Raw genomic sequence first — 17,362 nt, 5'->3', positions numbered from 1 at the left:
AATTTAGAGATTATGCATGACGTCCTGCCCTTAAATTGGAAATGATTAGTCATTCACTTGGTCAATATTTCAGTTTCCTGAAATGAATGAGTGATGTACCCGAAACTGGACTTTGTCGCATTGCTTCTACTGAAGCTTACTCATTATTATTCTTTGTAGGGGTACACAAAGGAGCTATTTTGGCATTACCAAAATGTAATAACTAACTCCCAGCTGAGACTTTGATTACTGTTTGACTTGCGCGGCCCCCCTGTGACCATCCTTGGCCATGAGAGATGTCCTATCCGTAAATCATCTCAGTGAAAACACTTGTCCAAAGTGTAATTTACCTGCCTTGGGGGTGATTGTGTTGAGCACCTTCAATTCTAAAAGCAGGCAAATGTCCGGCTTGCAGATTCTGGCGTTTCTCAGCGGCCTCGGAGGACTCGGGGCCACGATTGGTGCCACGGTGTCCAATGAATGGAGAACCACCAGCAGGGCGTCTTCGGTCATCACGGCCACATGGGTGCTGCAGGGACTGTGGAACAACTGTGCTGGGAACGCCATCGGGGCTCTGCACTGTAGGCCGCATCACACTATCTTGAACCTGGATGGTGAGTGCCTCTGCTTTTATCATATACATTTATACATGTACCTCAACACAACACAATCTACAAAAGTGCATTGTGCATCTGCTCTTTTTCAACGTAGAGCATCTCTTAGTGTGGGGTACCTTTACAAAAGGTGTGCTTACCTACTACTTATCTGCTATTGCATTTCTTTTGCCTTATTTGACTTATTACATTTAGTGTTTTTTAATATATAAATCAGTAGTCCTCATCCTGCATTAAACATTTGTATCATTTATTGTAATATTAATATATTAATACACTAATATTAGTGTCATGAAAAGGTGATAGTAACAGAAAAAAAATGATGACATTTTACACATAAGTATGCATGTCATTATAAACAGTTATAAACTTAAAATATTTGTATTTACTATTATGTGTATATATATATATATATATATAAATATATATATATATATATATATATAAATAAATGTCTGTCTCCCGACTATGTACACATGCAAGTATATAACATTATCTGTAGCATGTAGCAATGCTACAGGCTACAGTATATCGCTAACATGTCATTACATTTGTCCATCGAGTAATCGGTTGATAGTTACACAAAAAAGACTGTTGAAATGTGATATAAAAAGCTGACAATGTATGCTAAGCCCTAGCTATTTAGCTGCATGTAGCAATGCTAATGCTACATCGCTAACGTATCATTACATTTGTCAAGAGATTTATCTATAAATAGTTAGACAAAAAAAAGACTTAAAATGTTATATAAATAGCTAAAAAACAATGTACGTTAAGCTCTAATGCCATGAATTGATTAACGTGGACCCCGACTTAAACAAGTTGAAAAACTTATTCGGGTGTTACTATTTAGTGGTCAATTGTACGGAATATGTACTGTACTGTGCAATCTACTAATAAAAGTTTCAACCAATCAATTAGTTACACATAGCTAACTAACTATTTAGCTATGTGTACAGTGTCCTACTTTTTACTTGCTAATATAAATGGTCAGGATGCTACATGCTATCATTACAAATTGTCATATCCTGTATCTACTGTTATTGTATTTACAGCTTTATTGTATCCACACTTGCCATAAATCGTAGGAACCGTCTTCATGATTAAATGTAGTTTCAGGTCAATCATTTTGTATATTTGCTTTCGGACCGAGGCAGGTTTTTTTTAACTGAGCTCTCTGCTTCATCTACTTCATGAATCTCTTCATGAATCCGGTCATTTTATATTATTTCAAAAATGACAATAACACATTTTTCTACTCAACTTTTATGAGATCGTGTCAAAGCAGATGAGTCATTGTGATGTTATTTATGAACTTGGACTAATTCATGCACTTGTAAATTACTTGAATGAAGTTCGACTTGAAATAAATGAGCACAAACGCTTGCAATAATGTAATGCACGAGCTAAAGGCCATGCAGTCAATGAATAATCCTTGCTACGCTCTGACAAATATTAAGTATTGAATCATCAGTGACAGCATGGTGGTGACACATTCACTCTGTCCCAGCATGACCACTAAATATGTTTGTTTTATTTAGAAAACATGTTTTGATATTTGTTGTAAAACATTATGGTTAGATCAGCTCAATAGCTTAGAATGGGGCCAAGTCACTGGTTGTATTTGTAGAGCAGTTTTGTTGGTAGGCAGGATTTACTATGCTCAATGATAACTGAGCCACAGGCCAATGAAAAAAGACTAATATGCCAGCCACGCCCAGTACACAAACATCAAAGAAAGTAGACGATCACGATGCAATGTACCCCCCAGGCCCTGGGCATCCTACAATTGTTTATGATACTGTGCAAGTATATATATATATATATATATATATATATATATATATATATATATATATATATATATACACAAAACTCAAAACTAGTAAATAATATCATCAAAAGGTCCAGAGAATCTGGAGAAATCACTGCACGTAAGCAGCAAGGCTGAAAACCAACATTGAATGCCTATGGCCTTCGATCTTTTAGGCGGTGCTGCATCAAAAACCGACATCAGTGTGTAAAGGATATCACCACATAGGCTCAGGAACATTTCAGAAAACCACTGTCAGTAACTACAGTTCGTCGCTACATCTATAAAGTGCAAGTTAAAAGCCATTTATCAACAACACCCAGAAACGCTGCCGGCTTCTCTGGGCCTGAGCTTATCTAAGATGGACTGATGCAAAGTGGAAAAGGGTTATGTGGTCTGACGAGTCCACATTTCAAATTGTTTTTGGAAACTTTGGACGTCCGGAACAAAGAGGAAAAGAACCATCCAGATTGTTATGGGCGCAAAGTTGAAAAGCCAGCATTTGTGATGGTATGGGGGTGTATTAGTGCTCAAGGCATGGGTAACTTATACATCTGTGAAGGCGCCATTAATACTGAAAGGTACATACAGGTTTTGGAGCAACATATGTTGCCATTCAAGCAACGTTATCGTGGACGCCCCTGCTTATTTCCGCAAGACAATGCCAAGCCACGTGTTACAATAGTGTGGCTTCATAGTAAAAGAGTGCGGGTACTAGACTGGCCTGCCTGTAGGCCACATCTGTCTCCCATTGAAAATGTGAGGTGCAATATGAAGCGTAAAATACCACAACGGAGACCCCCGGACTGTTGAACAACTTAAGCTGTACATCAAGCAAGAATGGGAAATAATTCCACCTGAATAGCTTCAATAATTGGTCTCCTCAGTTCCCAAATGTTTACTGAGTGTTGTTAAAAGGAAAGGCCATGTAACACAGTGGTAAAAATGCCCCTGTGCCAACTTTTTTGCAATGTGTTGCTGCCATTAAATTCGAAAATAATGACTATTTGCAAAAATAATAAATATGTTTCTCAGTTGGAACATTAAATATCTTGTCTTTGCAGTCTATTCAATTGAATTTAAGTTGAAAAGGATTTGCAAATCATTGTATTCTGTTTTTATTTACGATTTACACAACGTGCCAACTTCACTGGTTTTGGGGTTTGTACAATAATAAATCATCTCACACTTTAAAACCGTTTCAGAAAATGGCATTATGAAAACAAAGAGATGTTTCCTCCTTAAACACTCTCACAAACACGAAATATTAGCATGAGGCAATTAAGTTAGTGTTTGTACTATGTCTGCATGTTTTACAAAAGCAAATGCTCTCGAGTGCCGGGTGAAAAACATTGGCGTTGGTAACAGCTGTGGCTGTAGGCAACCTCCTGATAGTCATTAACTCCACAAGTGTTTGAAGTGCCATGAGTCCAGTAGCTTTTATGTACAAACCCCGTTTCCATATGAGTTGGGAAATTGTGTTAGATGTAAATATAAATGGAATACAATGATCTGCAAATCCTTTTCAACCCATATTCAGTTGAATATGCTACAAAGACAAGATATTTGATGTTCAAACTCACAAACTTTATTTATTTTTTTCAAATAATAATTAACTTAGAATTTCATGGCTGCAACACGTGCCAAAGTAGTTGGGAAAGGGCATGTTCACCCCTGTGTTACATGGCCTTTCCTTTTAACAACACTCAGTAAACGTTTGGGAACTGAGGAGACACATTTTTTAAGCTTCTCAGGTGGAATTCTTTCCCATTCTTGCTTGATGTACAGCTTAAGTTGTTCAACCATCCGGGGGTCTCCGTTGTGGTATTTTAGGCTTCATAATGCGCCACACATTTTCAATGGGAGACAGGTCTGGACTACAGGCAGGCCAGTCTAATACCCACACTCTTTTACTATGAAGCCCCGTTGATGTAACACGTGGCTTGGCATTGTCTTGCTGAAATAAGCAGGGGCGTCCATGGTAACGTTGCTTGGATGGCAACATATGTTGCTCCAAAACCTGTATGTACCTTTCAGCATTAATGGCGCCTTCACAGATGTGTAAGTTACCCATGTCTTGGGCACTAATACACCCCCATACCATCACAGATGCTGGTTTTTCAACTTTGCGCCTACAACAATCCGTATGGTTCTTTTCCTCTTTTCCAAAAAACAATTTGAAATGTGGACTTGTCAGACCACAGAACACTTTTCCACTTTGTATCAGTCCATCTTAGATGAGCTCAGGCCCAGCGAAGCCGACGGCGTTTCTGGGTGTTGTTGATAAACGGTTTTCGCCTTGCATAGGAGAGTTTTAACTTGCACTTACAGATGTAGCAAACAACTGTACTTGCTGACAGTGGGTTTCTGAAGTGTTCCTGAGCCCATGTGGTGATATCCTTTACACACTGATGTCGCTTGTTGATGCAGTACAGCCTGAAGGATCGAAGGTCACGGGCTTAGCTACTACGTGCAGTGATTTCTCCAGATTCTCTGAACCCTTTGATGATATTACGGACCATAGATGGTGAAATCCCTAAATTCCTTGCAATAGCTGGTTGAGAAAGGTTTTTCTTAAACTGTTCAACAATTTGCTCACGCATTTGTTGACAAAGTGGTGACCCTCGCCCCATCCTTGTTTGTGAATGACTGAGCATTTCATGGAATCTACTTTTATACCCAATCATGGCACCCACCTGTTCCCAATTTGCCTGTTCACCTGTGGGATGTTCCAAATAAGTGTTTGATGAGCATTCCTCAACTTTATCAGTATTTATTGCCACCTTCCCAACTTCTTTGTCACGTGTTGCTGGCATCAAATTCTAAAGTTAATGATCATTTGCAAAAAACAAAATGTTTATCAGTTTGAACATCCAATATGTTGTCTTTGTAGCATATTCAACTGAATATGGGTTGAAAAGGATTTGCAAATCATTGTATTCCATTTATATTTACATCTAACACAATTTCCCAACTCATATGGAAACGGGGTTTGTACAATACTAATCCATGGCTTATGAAAAACAAGATTTATTTTATTTTCATTACAAGTGGGCCAAATCACTAATATTACAAAATAATCTCATGAAAATGACTCCTCTCATTTGAGTGTTATTATAAAAGATTGGTTTGAGACAGGTGTGCTGCTGGTATTGCCACGTGTGATGTTGCTCACATGTGCTCCACTGAATGCTCAGGAAGTTTTTGTGTTTGCTCACACACATGAACAATTAGAGGAAACATTGATCATGCGTCACACGGTTTCGTGAGGATCACATGACCGAACGGCCCGTCGGTCCAAACTCCTCCTCGTACACTAGAACAATCCACCACACATTAACCATCCATGGCAGCTAATCCATTGGCCACATTTTGACCAGTCTGGGAACCATTAATCAAACTTTGGTCGCCGCCGACGTAATCCAGGCAGTCGCAACAGAGCAGTCCGAGCAGTATGTATCAGGAGATCCTGGCTTTTGCCCTCGCCACGTCGGGATGGGTTCTCGTGTCCTCCACCCTGCCCACAGACTACTGGAAGGTGTCCTCGTTGGACGGGACGGTCATCACCACAGCGACCTATTGGTCCAACCTGTGGAAGACGTGCGTGACCGACTCCACCGGCGTGTCCAACTGCAAAGACTTTCCGTCCATGCTGGCGTTGGATGGTCAGCTTTTTCCTTCTTCGTAATGCTTTTATGTTCTGTTGTTGTGACATCCGTAGAACCGGCGTCCACCGCAGTGGACATTTTCTTTCGCATTTCAGACGTTATGCAAAACACAAATGTCCACTGCAGAGGACGCTGTTTCTCAGGGCAATGATATCCTTAAATTGAAGCTGATTTGTGGTCAATGGGATCAAGCCTTAAAAGGTGTCATTATTCAGCTGCACTTCAAGGAGTTCAAGGCTGTAAAGAAGACTAACCGTGAGCCTCGGGCGCTTTCAACTCACGGCTCACTAGTTCCGAGCTAATGTTTGCCTCCAAATCACATCTAAATGGGCGCTCAATGCCGCAAAGTCCTCTGAAAACAACCAACTTGTGACAAATTGTACTGCATGCTTTATGTGTGTGTGTGTGTGTGTGTGTGTGTGTGTGTGTGTGTGTGTGTGTGTGTGTGTGTGTGTGTGTGTGTGTGTGTGTTCTTGTATTGCTCCCCAAGGAAAAGTACCTTCCATATGAGGACCGGTGAACAAGTTAGGACATAAATCATGGTCCCAATATGGAAAACCACTGCATCTAATAATCTGTGAACATTGCTCCAAAGTCAGGATTTCTTGTTGATTTAATGTGCATACAAAAGTAAACATTGACAGGTGCAAAGGCAGCAATATATGATAAAACAAAACGGCAGGTCTCCCCGAAAAAAACGCCAGGTGAACAGCTGACTTTTGTCATAATTTTGCCAAGTAAAATTCCGATTATTTTTATAATATTGCCAACATTTTTAAGTTTTCTTATAAAATTGTGACTTGTCGAGTAAAATTACGACTCTTTTCATAAAATTATCAAAATGTTAAAGCTTTTCTGGTAAAATTGCGACTGTTATTGAGGAAAATTCCAACTTTTATCATAATATTGCACAAATGCTCAGTTTTTCTTGTAAAATTTTGACTTGCGTTGCGTAAAATGACGACTTTTATTATAATACTTCCAAAATTCTACGTTTTTCATGTGAAATGGTGACTTATTTCTTGTGAAATTCCAACTCATTTTTCACAACAAGCTTTTTTATATTTGCATAGTAGGTATATATTATTAATGTTGTAAATACAAATATTTATATATCTAGAAAGAGTGGTCCTAAAGAGGTAGGCATTTTTTGGAGGTCTCAAGAAGGTAACAAATACAAGAATATATATACGTGTGTGTGTGTGTGTGTGTGTGTGTGTGTGTGTGTGTGTGTGTGTGTGTGTGTGTGTGTGTGTGTGTGTGTGTGTGTGTGCGTGCGTGCGTGCGTGTGTGTGTGCGTGCGTGCGTGCGTGCGTGCGTGTGTGTGTGTGTGATCTGGCAATGCTTACTTAATGGGGACACTGCTCTGTTTACACAGTCACCTTTAGGGGACCTCTGACGGTATGGGGACAAAAAAACAGGTCCCCTAAAGCAGTGGTCCCCAACCACCGGGTCGCTGCCCGGTACCGGGCCGTGGATCGCCGCACAAGAAATAAAAATAAATAAAGTTTTTTTTTTTTAATTAAATGAACATAAAAAACACAAGATACACTCACAATTAGTGCACCAACCCAAAAAAACTCCCTCCCCTCATTCACACAAAAGGGTTGTTTCTTTCTGTTATTAATATTTCTGGTTCCTACATTATATATCAATATTGATCAATACAGTCTGCAGGGATAGAGTCCATGAGCACACATGATTGTATTTTTTTATGACAAAAAATAAAAAATAAATAAGCCCCCTCCCCCCGGTTCGTGGGACACATTTTCGAGCGTTGACCGGTCCGCAGTTACAAAAAGATTGGGAACCACTGCCCTAAAGGGAAACCTTTTTAAATGATAGTCAAATCCATTCTGAAGATGCCTAAGTGATTTTTAAGCTTTGGCCCATAAAACATGTTTACTGGTTAGTTTGAGTGTGAGACATTTGCACAGCAGCCCCCTCATCGGGCTGTAGCTGGCACTGCACTCGCTGTACGCTATATCCTTCTATACTTGTATATGGTAGTTGGAGTTGCACACAACTTCATTACTGCTAAATAGCAGTTTTCAGTAATGTCACGGAAGATGCAGGATTTGCTTTTACACTTAAGTGGTGAAACTTCCTATAAGAGGACAGCTGTAGTGCTGTATTCTGAGGATTATGTCATATTTAATTTGAACTTTTTTTTTTTTTTTTTTTTAAATGGTCCTCAGTAGTCACATACAAATTTGTGTGAATTATGCAAAATTATTTAAAATTGGTCCCCATGAACCATATTAACTCTTTTTTCCCCCAGGGTCCCCAGTAAGAATGATCAGCACATTACTTCATCAATCCAGAGATTTAAAGACGTGTATGAGCTAACTGGGCAGTGGCCCTTTTACCTCATTTTTTTTTATGCCTCCACAACCTGTGGAAAGGGTGGTCCCCACAAGTGATGATCAAAAACTTGGTCCCCATTCCAAATGATAACCAGTGTGTGTGTGTGTGTGTGTGTTCCAAGGCTACATCCAAGCCTGCAGGGGATTGATGATCGCTGCAGTCTGTCTGGGCTTCTTCGGGACCGTCTTCGCCCTGGTGGGGATGAAATGCACCAAGATAGGAGGAAGTGACAAGACCAAAGCCAGGATCGCGTGCTTTGCCGGCGTCAATTTCATTCTCAGCGGTAAGACAAGAACGGCTCTGCCGTGAACAACACAAGACACAAGGGGGCCGAACTCGCTGCAGTCAAAGGCCAGGGCATCAACGAGAGCATTTCTGAGTTACTGATTATTATCGGGTTTCACAACAGCAACTGTGTGTGCAGAGCAGGCTTTTGCACAATTCCCAATTTTAAAAGTTCAATTCATTTAAAGGATTGGAATGAACCTAAAAAAGTCCTTACAGGCAAGTAACATTGCAATTGTTGACGCTTCTATTTTGTAAACAAGTGTCCATCATAGGAAACAATGGAAAGAGAAGTCATCTTCAGCAACATAATGCCTTTATTTCTTTCACAGAAAAGATCAATTTGTATCATTTTTACAGTAGGACATAGAGACCACACAAATCCACTCTTCATTAGGTCAGGATTATTAAAACTAAAAGACATTGTAGAATTGCATACTCTATTAGTGATGTTCAAAGTTAGAAATAAAGTTCTTCCAAAGGACTTACAAAAGTTATTTGTGTTTACGTCGGAAGATGAGAATCACAGAAGGCCGCAGTGACGTGCGGTCACTGGAGGATCATCATGGAAAGAAAAAAAATGTAAAAAAAAAAAAAAAAGTATTAAATTGTTATATGCATTCAGTGATTATACTATAAAGTTATTTTCCATTTAACTTCACCAGTTTTAAATAATTTTTATTCAAAATCGCTGAATTTTCACATTTGCCGTTCAAATACTGAGAAGAGACGGTGCGGTGATCAGCAGCCAGGTGAGGCACGTCACTCAGTGCCTCAACATGGATTGCGCAATGACTCGGCTAACTGCTGGCCTGCTGTGCAGTGAGACCGTATTGCTATAAGAACTATATTATACATTTCCATAGTTTAGTTAGCTGAGGTATTTAATGTACAGTGTATTTTGTCAACAACTGTATGTGTGTAACGTATTTATTGTGCTGAGCAATCATAAAACTGTGGCGAAGACGCATTGGCTGATGCTCGCAGTAATCCCGCCTCCTGGTGCTGCAGACTGCACCCCCCGACGGGGGCGCCACACCAACCAAAGCCACACCCAAACCCTCTACGTGCAAGACCGAATCCACCCCAAAAAACTTAACAAGAAGCCAAAAAGTGCAAAAACAACAATGCTCGCGCCGCAGGAGACGTGAACGACTGCAGGGACACAACATTAGGTACACCTGCAGACTGCAGCACGGATTTCATATTTCATTCATTCACAACTCTTCCAACACGAACACCACTGTTCCCGCACTTATAAGTAAAGGTAAGACCATAATAACGTTTTTTTAATTAAATGTGCTTTTTTGTGTGCTACAGTTTGTATGTGTAAAGTTAAAGTTCAGTTAAAGTACCAATGATTGTAACACACACACTAGGTGTGGTGAAATTTGTCCTCTGCATTTGACCCATCCCCTTGATCACCCCCTGGGAGGTGAGGGGAGCAGTGGGCAGCAGCGGCGCCGCGCCCGGGAATCATTTTTGGTGATTTAACCCCCAATTCCAACCCTTGATGCTGAGTGCCAAGCAGGGAAGAATGCTGGTATGAGCTTTTAAACATAACCCGTTAACTGCTGCCAATCAAATGGTGAATAAGAAACTCTTTAGGGTTCATACGTTTGTAAATCTGACTGTGATGAAGTCAGTGCCTCACCAGTCATGAACCTCACCGCACGTCACTGGAAGGCCGTATGACTTTAAACATCCAAGAGTGCAAACAAATTTGAAGCAAATGTGTTTATCTGTTGCTGGTGTGAAAGCATGGAATTCTCTAAACAAAGACAAGAATATCTTTGAATTTAAAAGGAGTTACAAAAAGAAACAACTGGAATTATATCAAACTGATTTTTGATTTTGATTGGAACGTGTCATTTTGAAAATGCTTAAACGAAAATTAAAAGTATGTTGGAGTTCGGGTGTTGGTGGAGGGAACAGTGATAAAGTCATCTAAATAATTTGTGTTAAAAAGGGGGCAGATAAATATAAGAATAGTATTCTTCCATCTGCTCCTTTCTGATCATGGAAATGTATAAGAAACAAAAAACAATGAAAGTGTCAACTGTATATGGCTTGTATATGTATTTTCATGAAAGGAATAAAAAGAAATGATGATGATGATGATGATCTGTTCCACGATCAAACTACATCACTAACCGTGCAGGCACTGTTTTAGGAATCAATTAGCATTCTTTGCCGTCATGATACTGTTACAAAATACTCGGGCAGCGCAGTGGTTCGTGCGAGAAGGTCCAGCTTAGCACATAGTAACACACAAGCTAGACCTACTTAATAATAAGTGTCCTTAACAAATAACATTTGTTAATATAAACAAGTGTCAAATAAGTATAGTTGCGTATTACTTACCGATACAAAATCTCCAATGTCGAAGCGTATTAGAAAGTATCCAGTAACAAACGTGTTCGCATCTTTCAATTTACAAACCCCAAAACCAGTGAAGTTGGCACGTTGTGTGAATCGTAAATAAAAACAAAATACAATGATTTGCAAATCCTTTTCAACTTATATTCAATTGAATAGACTGCAAAGACAAGACATTTAACGTTCGAACTGGAAAACGTTATTTTTTGCAAATATTAGCTCATTTGGAATTTGATGCCTGCAACATGTTTCAAAAAAGCTGGCACAAGTGGCAAAAAAAGACTGAGAAAGTTGAGGAATGCTCATTTAACACTTATTTGGATTATCCCACACGTGAACAGGCTAGTTGTTTTCTCATCCGGAAACAACAACACCGGAACTCTAATAACTAAAGTTCCTTGGATGAATAATGTAAACTCACTACACCTGTATTTTTTAGCGCTTTCATGGCGAGTTTACTGACAGATATAAGTAAGAACTTTACACTACTTTATATTAGAAATGGCAACAGTGGAGGATGAATGTCACATAACAAGAAGATAGAGAAAAAGAAGAAGCTTTTCAGGATTTATACAGATCCCAAATACAGATCAGCAGGTACCAGAAAGTAGGAAAAGTTGCTTTTACATAATATTGCGAAACAAAACGCCAGATAATGTCTTACCTTATACACACACCATAATAATACTCGTATATTGAAGCACATCAAGCGGTGCGGCTTCATAGCTTACCAAAGTCGTACTAAAACATTTTGATAGATTTTTGAGTGCCGTGTGTAATGTTCTATATTTTCAATGGAACATATTAAATGTTGGTGTTGTTTACTACCGACATATTGCCATCATAGTGCAGTCTACACGTATCTCTTATGTTTGACTGCCATTTACTGGTCACACTTATCATTACACCATTTAACAAATAAAATAGCTTCCAGGTGAGTAAGCTCAACCAAACGTATTCCTTACATTAGGCGCACCGGATTATAAGGCGCACTGTCGAGTTTTGACCAAAAAAAATGATTTTAAGTGCGCCTTACAGTCCGGAAAATACTTTAGGTTGATCTCCCATTGGCACAACCTTTCGAGTATTTTGTAAGTGTGCTCTGACGACTGAAATGTGTTCCACCAATCTTCTAATGTACTGCTATGACACCGCTCGTTGAGGTTGAGCACACATTTACTAAGTTTTATTCATATGTATATGTATATGTATATGTATATGTATATGTATATGTATATGTATATGTATATGTACATTATATTGCCAAAAGTATTTGGCCACCCATCCAAATGATGAGAATCAGGTGTCCTAATCACTTGGCCCGGCCACAGGTGTATACAATCAAGCACTTAGGCATGGAGACTGTTTCTACAAACATTTGTGAAAGAATGGGCCGCTCTCAGTGATTTCCAGCGTGGAACTGTCACAGGATGCCACCTGTGCAACAAATCCAGTCGTGAAATGTCCTCGCTTCTAAATATTCTGGGTTTGGAAGTTGCCAGGAAAACGGTACATTTCGAACTGCATTGTGCCGAATGTGGAATTTGGTGGAGGAGGAATTATGGCGTGGGGTTGTTTTTCAGGAGTTGGGCTTGGCCCCTTAGTTCCAGTGAAAGGAACTTTGAATGCTCCCGGATACCAAAACATTTTGGACAATTCCATGCTCCCAATCTTGTGGGAACACTTTGGAGCGGACCCCTTCCTCTTTTAACATGACTGTGCATCTGTGCACAAAACAAGGTCCATAAAGACATGGATGACAGAGTCTGGTGTGGATTAACTTGACTGGCCTGCACAGAGTCCTGACCTGAACCCAATAGAACACCTTTGGGATGAATTAGAACAGAGACTGAGAGCCAGGCCTTCTCGACCAACATCAGTGTGTGACCTCACCAAAGCGCTTTTGGAAGAATGGGGGGAAATTCCTATAAACACACTCCACAACCTTGTGGACAGCCTTCCCAGAAGAGTTGAAGCTGTAATAGCTGCAAAAGGTGGACCGACATCATATTGAACCCTATGGGTTAGGAATGGGATGGCACATCAAGTTCATATGTGAGTCAAGGCAGGTGGCCAAATACTTTTGGCAATAAAGTGTTTATGTATATGTATATGCCATATATACAAATTAGTGTTTTCTCTAACAGCTAAGGTAGCGGAGGTGTAAAGTCACATAAATTATGTGTTTTCTTTATCTGTTTGAATTACCCACAATTCCCCCAGTACTGTAGACGCCTGCTACTCTCTGCAGTTGAGTATGAGAGAATTAGTAATGACGTGTGTGGTTTCTCCCTCAGGTCTGTGCTCACTGTCGGCATGCTCTCTATACGCACACAGGATCACGTCCGAATTTTTCAACCCGATGTTCGTGGCACAGAAGTAGGAGGCATTTCTTACCATTGAACTCTAATCAGCATGACGATCCCAGCATGTGAAGAGCCGCTCTGCTTCCTTCCAGGTATGAGCTGGGAGCGGCGCTCTTCATCGGCTGGGCAGGTTCCGTCCTCTGTGTTCTTGGCGGAGGAGTCCTCTGCTTCTCTGTGGCAGACTGTTGCAAGAAAAGGTCAGTCCCACACTGCAAAAACTGAAATCTAAGTAAGATTAAATATCTCAAATAAGGGTGATATTTGCTTATTTTCTGTCTGATAAGATCATTCTTCTCACTAAGCAGATTTTTTTGTTAGAGTCTTTTACTTGTTTTAAGGGTTTTGGTCCTAAATGATCTCAGTAAGATATTACAGCTTGTTGCTGAGATTTTATGACCTATATTGAGTAAAACATGCTTGAAACTAGAATATCATCTGTTGCAAAGCTGTGTCATCAACACTCACAAGTATAAAACTACTTTTTTAAAGTAATGATTTCTTATTTCAAGTATGAAAATAAAAAATCATGATTTTGCCACAATTGTGTCTCATAATTAAAATAGATGACAGCCAAATTGACTGCTGTTTTATTTTCAATGAAACAATAGAAAATAAGTACTCATATAGTAGTACAGTTGGCACAGTACAGTAAACTGACAGTTAATATTTAAACATTAAACATTTGACATTTCAAACAATTTTGAACAGAAATAGTTCATGCACATTCAGATAAATTCCTCAAAATTACAATTTAAAATTTTTTAGCCGTGGGCCAGGCTGTATATATGCACACTAAATGACTGAAAGAGCATGCATTTGGTGCGATGATGTCATGTTATCGATGGAAAAAATTATTTTTAGACCGGCTAGGAAACCCCGAGAGTAACAAGCGGTTGCCTTGTTGCCTTTCCATTAAGAACAATAAACTAGTTTTTAGTATAAGTTTGCTGGTTTCAAGAAATGTAATGCCGAGCTCATATCATTATGTCAAGATAACGGCACTAGCATTTACTTAATTTAAGAATATTTTTCAACATATTGAGCAAAAAGGTCTCTTTTTGTTTTCTACCAAGAAAAGTGCACTTGTTATTAGTGAGAATATTCTTATTTTAAGGTATGTTTGGGTTCATTGAGGTTAGCTAATTTGACTTGTTTTGGAAAGTCTTGACAAGCCAAATTTTCTTGTTCTATTGGATTCAATCAATCAATCAATGTTTATTTATATAGCCCTAAATCACAAGTGTCTCAATGGGCTGCACAAGCCACAACGAAATCCTCGGTACAGAGCCCACATAAGGGCAAGGAAAAACTCACCCCAGTGGGACGTCAATGTGAATGACTATGAGAAACCTTGGAGAGGACCGCATATGTGGGTAACCCCCCCCCCCTTGTCTAGGGGAGACCGAATGCAATGGATGTCGAGTGGGTCTGACATAATATTGTGAGAGTCCAGTCCATAGTGGATCCAACATAATAGTAAGAGTCCAGTCCATAGTGGGGCCAGCAGGACACCATCCCGGGCGGAGACGAGTCAGCAGCGCAAAGATGTTCCCAACCGATGCACAGGCGAGCGGTCCACCCCGGGTCCCGACTCTGGACAGCCAGCACTTCATCCATGGCCACCAGACCTGTGTCCCCCCTCCACAAGGGATAGGGGGGAGCAGAGGAGAAAAGAAAAGAAACGGCAGATCAACTGGTCTAAAAAAGGGGGGCTATTTAACTATTAACTTGCTGGAATAAAAAAGACAATATAACATACATCCATAAACGTGGACGCATGTGAAAAAGTGCAAAATATTTATCTGTACAGTAATCTATTTATTTATTTATATATATTTATTTATTATATATATATATATATATATATATTATATATATTATTCATATATATTTGTTTATTTATATATGTACCTTATTGCTTTTTTTATCCCGCACTACCATGAGCTTATGTAACGAAATTTTGTTCTTATCTGTGCTGTAAAGTTCAAATTTGAATGACAATAAAAAGGAAGTCTAAGTCTAAGTCCAAGATAATTTTGGTTAGTTCAAATAAAATACCCCTAATTTTTTTATATTTTTTTCTTGTTTTTGAACACTGACTTTTTGCAGTGCACAAGGATAAACGCTACTAGGATCCAACACAAGATGTTTATGTTCATGTAGTAGATCAACAACATTTTTTTTGCAGTAGGGTTATTAATCTATGCTGTGTCTTTGAACGCCCCGCAGCCACACAGACTACACCTACAAAGGCGCCGCCTCACATTCTCATATCTCCTCGTACCAAAGAGGAAAGTCTATAAGCCAGCGGCCGCCTCCTGACTACAGCAGCTCCTCCAGGGCCCCAAACTTCGATAAGAACGTGTACGTGTAAATGATGTGAATATTAGTAATGGAAGATGCTGTGAAGAAACGATAACAGCTTGCTGGAGGAACACCTGGTGGATTAGTTACCACTGTTTGTATATTTGTAGTCCAACACAGCAAAAATGACTTTTTTGTTTGTTTTCTAGTTCAAACCTTTTATACAAAACCCAAAACCAGTGAAGTTGGCACCTTGTGTAAATCATAAATAAAAACAGAATACAATGATTTGCAAATCCTTTTCAACTTATATTCAATTGAATAGACTGCAAAGACAAGATATTTAATGTTCCAACTGAGAAACTAAATTTTTTTTTGCAAATAATCATTAATTTAGAATTTAATGGCAGCAACACGATACAAAAAAGTTGTCACAGGGGCATTTTTACCACTGTGTTACATGGCCTTTCCCTTTAACAACACTCAGTAAACGTTTGGGAACTGAGGAGACCAATTTTTGAAGCTTTTAAGGTGGAATTATTTCCCATTCTTGCTTGATGTACAGCTTAAGTCTCCGTTGTGGTATTTTAGGGTTCATAATGCGCCACACATTTACAATGGGAGACAGGTCTGGACTACAGCAAGGCCAGTCTAGTACCCACACTCTTTTACTATGAAGCCACGCTGTTGCAACACGTGGCTTGGCATTGTCTTGCTGAAATAAGCAGGGGCGTTCATGATAACGTTGCTTGAATGGCAACATATGTTGCTCTAAAACCTGTATGTACATTTCAGCATTAATGGTGCCTTCACAGATGCTGGCTTTTGAACTTTGCACCTATAACAGTCCGGATGGTTCTTTTTCCTCTTTGGTCCGGAGGACACGACGTCCACCGTTTCCAAAAACAATTTGAAATGTGGACTCGTCAGACCACAGAACACATTTCCACTTTGCATCAGTCCATCTTAGATGAGCTCATGCCCAGCAAAGCCGGCGGCGTTTCTGGGTGTTGTTGATAAATGGCTTTGGCTTTGCATAGTAGAGTTTTAACTTGCACTTACAGATGTAGTGATGAACTGTAGTTACTGACAGTGGTTTTTTGTAGTGTTCCTGAGCTTATGTGGTGATATCCTTTACACACTGATGTCGCTTTTTGATGCAGTACCACCTGAGGGATCGAATGTCACCGACATTCAATGTTGATTTTCAGCCTTGCTGATTACGTGCAGTGATTTCTCCAGATTCTCTGAACCTTTTGATGATATTACGGACCGTAGATGGTGAAATCCCTAAATTCCACGCAATCGCTGGTTGAGAAATGTTGTTCTTAAACAATTTGCTCACACATTGATTGACAAAGTGGTGACCCTCGCCCCATCCTTGTTTGTGAATGACTGAGCATTTCATGGAAGCTGCTTTTATACCCAATCATGGCACCCACCTGTTCCCAATTAGTCTGTTCACCTGTAGGATGTTCCAAATAAGTGTTTGATGAGCATTCCTCAACTTTCTCAGTCTTTTTTGCCACTTGTGCCAGCTTTTTTGAAAAATGTTGGAGGCATCAAATTCCAAATGAGCTAATATTT

General features: G+C 39.6%; 1 protein-coding gene across 2 annotated transcripts; it reads left to right on the top strand.

Moving 5' to 3' along the window:
- Window positions 1–329: 329 nt before the first annotated feature.
- On the top strand, window positions 330–16,062 carry cldn10b (claudin 10b). 2 transcript variants are annotated; one of them, XM_061971445.1, is made up of 5 exons: window positions 330–593; window positions 8,563–8,724; window positions 13,403–13,484; window positions 13,564–13,668; window positions 15,701–16,062. In XM_061971445.1, exons 1-5 carry the CDS (start codon window positions 380–382, stop codon window positions 15,843–15,845), a joined length of 708 nt encoding a protein of 235 aa, XP_061827429.1. In that variant the 5' UTR covers window positions 330–379; the 3' UTR covers window positions 15,846–16,062. The 2 variants fall into 2 exon arrangements, with proteins under 2 accessions (XP_061827429.1, XP_061827430.1); XM_061971446.1 differs by lacking the exon at window positions 330–593 and adding an exon at window positions 5,851–6,071.
- The last annotated feature ends 1,300 nt before the right edge of the window (window positions 16,063–17,362 follow it).

Source organism: Nerophis lumbriciformis, linkage group LG13, assembly GCF_033978685.3.
Source record: "Nerophis lumbriciformis linkage group LG13, RoL_Nlum_v2.1, whole genome shotgun sequence".
NCBI lineage: Eukaryota > Metazoa > Chordata > Actinopteri > Syngnathiformes > Syngnathidae > Nerophis > Nerophis lumbriciformis.
Note: the sequence above shows the minus strand (reverse complement) of the source record. Positions and strands in the feature narration are given on the sequence as shown.

Coding starts and splice junctions, on each gene's coding strand:
- cldn10b (XM_061971445.1), top strand. CDS start 380: ATGTCCGGCTTGCAGATTCTGGCGTTTCTCAGCGGCCTCGGAGGACTC. Junction 8,725..13,402: donor CGTCAATTTCATTCTCAGCG/GTAAGACAAGAA, acceptor TTTCTCCCTCAG/GTCTGTGCTCACTGTCGGCA. Junction 13,669..15,700: donor GCAGACTGTTGCAAGAAAAG/GTCAGTCCCACA, acceptor AACGCCCCGCAG/CCACACAGACTACACCTACA.